General features: G+C 39.6%; 1 protein-coding gene across 1 annotated transcript; it reads right to left on the reverse strand.

Moving 5' to 3' along the window:
• Positions 1-506: 506 nt before the first annotated feature.
• On the reverse strand, positions 507-10,376 carry LOC134797929 (nose resistant to fluoxetine protein 6-like). The gene is made up of 11 exons (XM_063770271.1): positions 10,180-10,376; positions 9,623-9,768; positions 9,014-9,128; positions 8,425-8,512; positions 7,030-7,196; positions 5,860-6,045; positions 5,296-5,469; positions 3,009-3,162; positions 2,029-2,215; positions 1,218-1,360; positions 507-725 (listed from the first exon to the last, which is right to left on the reverse strand). Exons 1-11 carry the CDS (start codon positions 10,206-10,208, stop codon positions 564-566), a joined length of 1,551 nt encoding a protein of 516 aa, XP_063626341.1. The 5' UTR covers positions 10,209-10,376; the 3' UTR covers positions 507-563.
• Between the last annotated feature and the right edge of the window lie 207 nt (positions 10,377-10,583).

A 10,583-nucleotide genomic window follows, 5' to 3' on the forward strand; every position in this document is an offset into this window, starting at 1 on the left:
TAGAAAATAGTTATGCACTACATCTAAGTACAACACTTCTGATCTGAGATGGTTGTTAAAGAAGTTTCGTAGAGATTTCTAGTAGAAGGTAGTTAAGTTTTGGGCCTTAAACTAATTAATACATATACGACTATTACATATTTACTTACATAACGTAATGCAAATCAGCGGCTTCATGCAGCAAAGCTTTCAACTAGTCCGTAGCTGACTATGATAACTTCTTACCAACCGCCTCAGTTAATCGGTAGACCTGTATTAGTTTCTATCCTTGTAACCGGTTTTGTCTCTAAATTTATGTTTTTCATCAGCCTTGAATAGGTTTTCATTATTCGAAGCTGAAACAATTTTATACAAAAAAAAGATGTAAGATTTTGTCACCGTCTGCCGTCTGGACTTTTTGGACTGGACTCTCCTTTCGTGCCAGAGCGCTATTGGAACGGTAGTTGAGTTTTTTTGAAGTAGGTAAGGTCTCAAATAAATTAGTTTGTTTGCATCCTAAGATTTATTGCACTGAAACTATTCAAATCATCAAGTTCATAAACCAGTACAGATTTGTCCAACCATTACACCTTAGTAGTCTCTTCCGTTGTCTCCGCACGTACTTGTTCTCTCTTGGCTGGATTGAATATGTTCTTGACTACAGTAGCTAGGGGAGCTTCTACTGTTACCCACAGGATTGCTGCTCCGGCGAGGGATAGGAAAGCTGTTCCTGCTAGGATCATTACCTGTGAAAGAATAATGGTGCTTAAACAGAAGCTAATTGTAGATAATACAAGCGGACTAGGATAAAGGATATAAAGGCCAAAATCTCAAGAACAGACTTGAAATTAGGTATGGAAGAGGTCCCGTTTTCATGTAATGGCTATTTGACACTAGGGCACATCGGAGAACCGGCGCCATCTTAGAAAATGTGTTTCATTCTGGAGAAATTCGACTTTTACTCTTAATCTACGCATTCTACGAAAGTAATTATGATCCCTGAAACTCTTTCTTAGAGAAAAAAACTTGAAAATGCGAAGTTTTCATAAGAATCTTTAAAAAAATATCTTAATATAAAAATTTGGAGAATACGAAACTCACTTTTATTTAAGCATGAGCTACCACAATATAAATCCTAGGGAAGGTCGCAGGTCAGACCCAGCCGGAAAGTTATGCTTATGTACCTCAGGAAGAGTCCAGCAATCCAGGCATTCTAGAACACAATTTACAGTACGTACCAGAAAAATGTCAGATGCGAAGGTTGGGACCCTCTGTGTACCGATCAATCCGCGTTGAATGATCGTGTGTATCAGGAACGCGCTGTACGAGACTCGAGCTATCCAGGTGAAGCTTCGCCATTCTAGAATACCTCGAACCATGTCTGAAATACACGTTACAGTGAGAAAATAGTAGAAGTTGCATTACATACAGTAGGTATATATGAGTGAAGAGGTCCTGAATCATTTTGATTTCATTTATTTATTTCTATAACAATAATAGATTGTGTTAGATTTAAAAGATGGAGTTAGTATTTTGGAAAAATTGGCGATTTATATGATTTTTCAACAGCAGGCGGCTTAGCACGGTCGCGTTTTTATCCCTTGTCACCATGCCTGTCACGTTCTAACAAGTATGTAAGTGCGAAAGGGACGCGCATAGTGATAGTCGATAAAAATGGAACCGTGCTGAGCCCGCAGGTATGGTAACTCCACGAGTCCACGTATTGCGAATACGCAATCAATAAAGAAGTTTTCCTAAGTATGACATTTTACACTGTAAACCAAGATATTGAGTAGTACGTTAATATTTATTTAACACGTGGGAAATTTGTTCTCCAGATTTTTCCTTTCTGTATAATTCCAGACCTAACCCAAGGTAACCTGTATAATTTTAAGAAGTATTAGGTACAAATTAAATCCACTAGCGTGGCTACCCAAGTGGGCAGGTAAGTGTGGGTGCCCATACGTGTCCTTAACGTGTCCTCTAGTGCCATAAGAGAACCCCTGTGCCTAGTAGTAGTACATATATACGTTGGTGATTACAACATACCTTCTGCCTTAAAGATGCACCCCATCAGAATTACAATGGTAAACAGCTGCATGGCGGGCTTCCTCAGAACGGCGAAGAGGATCTTGGTCGTCATTGACGGCTCGTACCCATCCGTGTAGAGGATGGTGCTGGAAAATATGCAGACCAAGCCAAGCGGGAGGCACAGCCAGACAACCCAGCGGTATCTCTGAAATTATCATATCTATCATCATCTTCCTCGCGTTTTCCCGGCATTTTGCTACGGCTCATGGGAACAGCTCAGCGCGTTCCTGATACACACGATCATTCAAACTAATCCCGAGAATTGGCGTAGGCACTAGTTTTTACGAAAGCGACTGCCATCTGACCTTCCAACCCAGAGGGTAAACTAGACCTTAATGGGATTAGTCCGGTTTCCTCGCGATGTTTTCCTTCACTGAAAAGCACCTGGTATTATCAAATGATATATCGTACATAAGTTCCGAAAAACCCAGTGGTCTGCTCAGAAACTTAATTATACGAATCGGTTAAATATGAACTTTCTTCTAAAAAAAATACCAAAACTGGACTTTATGTGGATGAGAAAGCTCAATAAGTATCAGACCCGATTTTTCGTCCAAATTCAAATATACTCAGCCCTAGTTCATATATTATACAAAATAAAACCTACCTGGACCTTCTCAGAAGAGGCCTTCTCGTTCTTAAGCCAGTGAAAGGTTATTAGGCCTCGGGCGAGGCAATGGCATAGCTAAAACGGTTAGTATTATACAAATGTGTACAGTCAGCTGCAGAAATAATTGACACTCCCTTGCATAGACATTTGTTTGCAGGGTGGTCAACTATTTCTGCAACTGACTGTCCATGATATAAAAGAATACAAGGAACTTCTCAGGGAAGGCCTCGTTCTTGAGCCAGCGAAAGGCCAGGAGGCCTGCAGTGAGGCCGACGACGTAGGTGGATAGGTTGGTGTGTGCACCGATGTACATAATACAACAGAATACCTTGAACTTCTCAGAGAAGGTCTTCTCGTTCTTGAGCCCGTGGAAGGCCAGAAGGCCTCCAGCCAGGCCGACGACGTAGGTGGACAGGTTGGTGTGAGCACCGATGTACATGATGCGGAACGTGTCGTAGTTCTTGTATATAGTACGGAACATTCTGGAGAAAGGTGTATACCTACATTAATCATTTTTATAAAATCTAGGTATCTAAATCAACTCAATGAAGAAAAGACACCGAAAAAGCAGGTCTATCGTCTGTCAGAGTACACTTTTATCTTAGGGTAGAATGCACTTAAACCATCTGTCACCGTTAAAAGTGTCCGCCAAATTTTATTGTATGGGAAGTTAAATAATTCACTGTTGCTGGTTGAGTGACGTTGATCAGTCTTTCAATTGTGGTTGGTGCAACTTTAGTCAGTCCCAGAAATGTTGAGGATCATAAGCCTACCCTGTGTTTTCTCATTACTGATTTATCTCCAGCCTTCACACATTCGATTGCCTTCACAAGTATTTGATATAGTTAAAAGATTTCCATGCTATGTAATATAGAGTACCTACAAGTAATATACCATTGTAAAAGAAAAAGACCACACTGCCATCGCCCACACTGTTAACTGTCAAACATCATCAAACATCAAACATCAACATTTATTCAGCAAATACAGTTAATATCTACAGTACAGAAATTTACAAACTTATAACTAGGTAAATATAAAAATTAAGGGTTTTATATACTATTAGGCCATAGGTACCCGGCTAAATGTACCTAGCACGCTGCTGGCGTTTCCTCTTTGCACGGCTAGCGAAATACGCAAATAGGCCACAAGGGCACTTTTACACGTCATCATTGAATTTACATACATGCAAAAATAATAACATCAACAATTTTATAAAATAAAACTAAGAATTCAATCTAACGTATTACAATTACTAAGAGATGTATATGGTCTCTTAATGTCGAATTACATAAAAAATACAGATACAAAACACAAAAAAAAAATCTATAATATTTAGAGGTGTAAATGTCTCTAGGTGTCAGAACTATAAGATTATATAGTTTATCAAGTTATCCTTAGAGATGTATAGGGTCTCCAAGAGTCAATATCCTGTATAATTAATACATTCATTAAGAGAAAAGAAACATACGAGAGCAGAATGAGGCGTCTCACTGTTATTAATTAATAAAAATAAAGTTACTAAGTATATTCATATTCATATTCATATTCATATTCATTTTATTGGTAGTGTTCAATTACATGTCAACATTAAGATATAAAAATATAATATAAAATATAATATAATAGCTTGTGTTAGCTTAAACAGACCAGTCTCCACAAACAGCACCCGTTCACGAGTATGACGCGTATCTCAGCCATCGCCTCCCTCAACCTTCATTCGGGAAAGTGGCGACCCGATCAACGACGCCACCGTAAGCAAAGACTTTTAAGCGAGCATGACATGTTCAAGCTACCGGCCTATAATAATATTAAAATAGTAATAACATGTAGCTGTAAGACACGGCATTTTGTGCTCGTATGTTACATAAAAAGACAGTATAGCTTCACATAATTACTAGCCTAAGTTGACTTAGAGATGTAAAGGTCTCTAAGTGTCAGAAACATTAAAAATATAGGTATGTACAATCAAAAATAAAATATATAAATAAATACTTAGAGATGTATAAGGTCTCCAAGTGTCCAAAACTAAAATTAAATTAAACAATTTAATCAAGCGAGAACATCTCTCATGTGTCAATTCTACTGGACACTAGCATATTTAATTCACAATGTAAAAAAAAACAATATTTATTTAGCTCTTATTATACTAATGAAATCAAGATACCTGCTTAAAGGCATCTCTATCGTTTATAAAATCATTTACAGTGTAGTACGCCTTACTTAACAAGGAGCGCTTAATGTGCGACTTAAATTTGTGAAGTGGTAAATTCACTACATCAGTGGGGACTTTGTTATAAAAACGTGTACAGTTCCCGACGAAAGACGTACTAACCTTAAGGGGCCCACTGATTAACAGTCCGCCGGACGGTATCGGCCTGTCAGTTAGAACAAAATTTTGACAGTTTCGAACAACTGACAGGCCGATACCGTCCGGCGGACTGTTAATCAGTGGGCCCCTTTACGGAGGCGGTGGGCGGGCACAGCAAGCTTATGTTTGTTTCTAGTGTTATAGTTATGGATATCACTGTTATGATGTCCATCGGTAAACCTTATTACAAAAGGCATTAGGTCCAACGATGACAGTTAAGAATATTGCTGTTTGTACAACTCACTCGGGAGACTGATAAGCCACCGCATCAAAGTCCTGGAAGTACGTATGCGCAGCGGGTATCACTAGTGAGGCGACGGCCAGCACACCGATCACCAACACCTGCGTACGTGGGCGGCGACATACCACGCAAACTAGTAACCCCAGGGCGAAGAGCTGCGTATCCGCTGCTAGGTACCTACACCATAAAAAACATAGTTTCCAGGCGTTGCACAGCGTCAAAAAACGGATGGTAAAATATTTCTTGGTAAACAGTATGTGTCTATAAAACAATTCAAATTCACATGGTAGCTTGGGACGAGAGTCCAAATTATGTTAACAACCGTTAAGTTGTAGAATTTGGAGTTTCTAAAGATATTGGGAGCAGATGAAGTTGATAAAGGCTTAGTATTAGCAGATAGTTCCTTCTCTTTCTCTACACGGTTTTCTACCCAACCACGCGTACCTAACAGTCCTAAAAGCCATTTGTATTTGAAATTTGTAACACGAGATTACGTTAAACAATTGAACGCCTATTCCAATGGCTGGTATGGCGGTAATGCGTGGTGGGGCACTGTTAGACACTCACCAGCTCTGCGGTAAACAGTGCGAGTCATCATAGATATAATTGTTGATGTACAGCAGATGCGCCCACCAGTACTGGCTGCAGGCCTCCGCCTCGCCCGTGACCACGACGTCCCACTGCGGCCCGTCGCCGAAGTGACGGTTCAGGGTCATGATCGTGAACATCACGAAAGCTAGGCACGGAGTTAATCTGCCGGCAAACAAAAAACGGTCAAAGAACTTTCTAGAAAAAATCTTTTAGTAAAGGCACAAATTTTGGCCACATTTTTCTAGAATTTTATTAAGTATTTATTTGAAGACTGTCGAGTCCCACAGCTGGGCAAATATCTACCCCCAATAATTTCTCCACTGATCTTTATCGAGTGCTGTGTTTGGCCACTCCTTCAAGAAGTTCATCTCGTCATCACCGGCGTATCATCATCATCGGCGGGAAATATAATATCTCTATCAGTGAGGCTCAAATGTTTTGTTCGCTCATACAAGATACAAAATCAGCAGCATTTATTTCACTTTGAACTGAGTAGCTTGACGAACTTCTTCCCGCTAGACCTGTTCTCATCTACTTGGGGTCGGCCTTCTTTGTTCTCAATTTCCATCTAGCGCGGTCTTGCGCTACGTCTTTAATTAAATGAGCTTCTTTTAGGTCTTTTTCAACCGTCGTCCACCAGGTGGTAGGTGGTCTGCCTAAGTTGCGTGTAGTGGTTTTAGGGCAAGCTTCACCATATGATCTTCTGAACGCCTTTGGACGTGACCATACCATCTTAAGCGTTTCTCCTTGACCTTTAGGAAGCTACTCTAGGGAGTAGCTTTACGAACGCTATTACTATTATAATTAGGTACCTACTTCGGAGGTCGATTTTGGATCCAATAAAATTACTTCATAGCTTGGCTTAAAAAAAATACAGTGTCATAAAAAACTGCTTCCTAGCACCCTCATAAAAATCCAAAGAGTTTAATTTTAAGCGCTTTGGTGAGATTTTGAACTTGCTAAAAACATGCCGTTCTCAGCTTTCAAGCAGCCCAGTAAAGTAAAGTTGAAAGAAACAGCAAACTGAGGGTCTACCGCGAACCACGTTCGACGTGTTGCCTTTCTGTCACACTTACGTACGAATTCACAAGTGCAACCGAGAGGCAACACGTCGAACGTGGTTCGCGGTAGGTCCTCTGTGCGTACCTTAGATACCGCAACAGCATGCCCTTAGGCCAGTCCCACAGCGTAATCTTCCGCTTCTCCGCCTGCAACTCCACATTGAAGGCCACCAGGAAACCAGACATCATGAAGAAAGTGTACGTCACCACGGGACCTTGGATGAGGATGTTCTTTTTCATGTCGTCGTACGCCTGCAAGCATACAGCCCGATTAGGTACCATCACTACCATCAGCCGCAAAAGTGCATGGCGACTTGAATGAACATGTTATACTTCTTACACGATTTTGACAATAAAATATTATCTTCTCTTATGAATTCATTCATAATTTCTCCATGCAATTTCGCAGCTCACTGTATTCAACTCGGTTGATATTTTTAATTGAAATCTATGACAAACACACGGCGGTATCTTCTGAAATCAGGGTGCCTAGCCACGGTGACAATCGTTTGTGCTGCGATAACGACACGCTGTTGTATCTCTTGTTCACATTAGTACGACAGTGACAGTTGCGTTTCATTCGCTACGGAGCGTACACGATTGGCTTGTTGGCTACGTACCCAGGTAAACGCTTTCAACGCCACGCCTATCGTGCGCGGCGCGTCATTGAACAAGGTTCAATTCCAATTCAAGGTTCAACTCGTCATCTTGAACAATCTTGAATTGTCCTTGAACAAGGTTCAAGATGACGGCTGCAGCTGTGCGCGTCAGTTGACGTCTGTGGCGGTCCAAAAGTTAATGGGGATCAAGCTGCTGCATCATCTCTGCGCAGGCTTTGCGATGATAATAGTTACTTGTTTTACAAGGGGGCAAAGTTGTTGTTTAACCGCTCGTGCTAATATAGATACCCGAGCAAGCGAAAGATCCCTAAATTGAACCACGAGCGTAGCGAGTGGTTCGAAAAATGTAATCTTGAGCGTTGCGAAGGTTTCAAAGCACGAAGGGTTAAACAAAATTTGCCCCCGAGTGAAAAACAAAATTTTTCACCACACCAACCCGAAGCAAATATTAAATGTAAAATATCAAACGAAATCAAACCAAATCAAATCCAAATGAATGTTATTAAATATTTATCATCCAAAATCATCATTTAAAAGTCAATTCTACCAGCAAACATAAGGAAACAACTCAAAATTTGCATTTGGTTACTTTGCCTCACATGTCAATAAAATGCAACTTTTCTATCAGTTTTTGAAGTGCAAAGTAAGCCTTTCCGAGCTGGTGTGGTGAAAATTACATTTATAACTAGTAGCACTTACACTTTGTAACTCAAATTCGGTGCTAAGTTAAACGGACTCTTGGAATGTGCTGGTTTTCGTGAACGTTGGACAACTCGGACGGACGAATTTAATGTAAATATGAAATATGTATTGTTATATATTATGTTTAAGAGTGTATAGAAAACAATAAAATATCTTACCGTTTCGAAGTAAAGAGGGTTCTTAAGGTAAGAGAAGCCAATTGCTAGCGCAGTATGGGTTGAAAACACGCCGAATATCGTCAACGACCTGTCGACAGACAGATATATCAAATAAAAGCCTGTTTAGTCTTGTATATATTTATATATATATAATACAACTTATAGAGAGTACCATTTTGTACCATTTGGAGTTGAAACTCTAGGTCCATGGGGTCCCAGCGCGCATAAGTTGTTCGCAGAAATCGCGAAGCGTCTGGTTGACGTAAATGGTGACCGAAGAGCTGGCGGCTACCTCGCACAACGTATCAGCATTGCGATACAGCGAGGAAATGCCGCCAGCATCCTTGGTACAATGCCTCAAGGGCCTATTTTAGATTTAAGCTAGTTATTAATTTCGTTTAGTAGTACCACTGTAGGTATATATATATATTGTATGTAAATAAATGATTTATTTTATACAACTTTGTATTTTATATAATATGTCCAATCGGCAACGTTTAGGCATGTTCGGTATACCTAAACAGGGGTTTTGTTATACAGTATATAAAGCTTCTGTACTATTATTTATTCTGAGGTATCGTGTACCTACCTCATTGCATCGATGGCTTTAAGCCTCTGCAATCTGTGGTCGGAGCCTGCGCTGCTCGGTGTCGTCAGTCTGCGCCAGTTCCTTTGTAACGAGAACGCCAGCAAGTAGGAGTTTCCTGAAAGCAATGTGTTTTAAAAGTACAGGCCCCTGTTTCACCACAATGACAATTGTCATCTGTGACAATTCAATTCGCGATACGTTGCTGGTTCAACAAGTATTATTACCTAGCGTACCGTCGTTACTTATTCGTAAGTTATCGAAACGAATTTGTCAGTGTCAGCGTAGTGAAATAGGCCGCAGATGTGCTGAATGTGCTATTGCGGAAAGTGCGAAAATCTTGGTTAAAATCTCTAAAGTTTCATTCTTCATACAAAAAGTTAAGAAGTGTTCGAGACTTTTCCGAAGAGTCCCAAGAGTAACAAGTACAATTTATTGTAGGTACTTACGACATTGTAAATATTAATCATAATTTGACTTTTTTCATTCGAACTCCAAAATAAATAGTTCGAGATTTTTTTTTTTTTACTTTTAGGTATTCCTATTGGGTTAAAACTTAAAATATTGGTCCCTTATAGAATAGTATTAGGTAAATAACGTGTATTGGCCCACCTGGAGTTTTCCCTTTAAGCTCGTCGTGCAAAGTCCCCAGTGCATTGAGTATTATTAAAGCTATATAAACTGCTGCCATGACATAATCTCCAATGCTAAAATATCTTATTGTTCCATGTTTCTTGCACGATGATATATTTGACAGTCTGAAATTAAACTTTATTACTTACATTTTTAAGGTGTATTTTTATTCAAAGTTGGACCAGGCAAACTCTGGATCTGGACATCTGGATCTGGATTTGACTCATTTGACAGAACAAAGTATGGAAGAGGGGTGCAGAGTTAGCTTAGAGGGATTAAAATTTTTTAACGTTTTAATTATTTAAGGATTCATGAATGCAAGCATGTATATTTCTCAACGTTTTTAGATAGGTGCCATATAATAGAATCTGACTATAAGTAGTCGTCTTGAAAATCAGCGATATAGAATTTGCAAAGGCGTTTTACAAGAAAATGTGTGTGATTTGTGGATAGATTATGGTCTCAACGACTGACAAGACCCTTATGCAGCCTAAAAATTAAGTATAAGAAGTGATACAAACCAAAGGTTACATTACCTAGCGTTCAGCTTGTATTCACGCCACATGGAAGCATCAACGCATTCCTCAAGGATCAACTTTAGGTCCTCTTCTGTTTCCAAGTTTCTGTTCTTTATGAAGTCCTTACAAGTTGTAGTAACGCATAGAGCCCTGTGTACTTGTGTGTGGTTGAAATGCTTTCTCTTATATTCTGAATACTCCTGTGAATAAGAGTTTGGTTAAAGTATTTTTTTAACAATGTTCGCTTAAAAAGAAAAATACACGTTTAGATAAATTAAATGGTAGAAGAATTACTGCACTTAATTTTTTAGCATCAATCCGAATAAAGTTACATCTCATCATCAACGTTCCTTCTACCATCCCAGGATCATCTTTATGTAACGTACCCTTATGGTCCTCGTGAGTTCGGGGTTATCCCCGGG

This window comes from Cydia splendana, chromosome 16, assembly GCF_910591565.1.
Source record: "Cydia splendana chromosome 16, ilCydSple1.2, whole genome shotgun sequence".
NCBI lineage: Eukaryota > Metazoa > Arthropoda > Insecta > Lepidoptera > Tortricidae > Cydia > Cydia splendana.

Coding starts and splice junctions, on each gene's coding strand:
- LOC134797929 (XM_063770271.1), bottom strand. CDS start 10,208: ATGTGGCGTGAATACAAGCTGAACGCTAG. Junction 9,129..9,622: donor GCTTAAAGGGAAAACTCCAG/GTGGGCCAATAC, acceptor CATTGCTTTCAG/GAAACTCCTACTTGCTGGCG. Junction 726..1,217: donor TCGCATCTGACATTTTTCTG/GTACGTACTGTA, acceptor ATTCTTTCACAG/GTAATGATCCTAGCAGGAAC.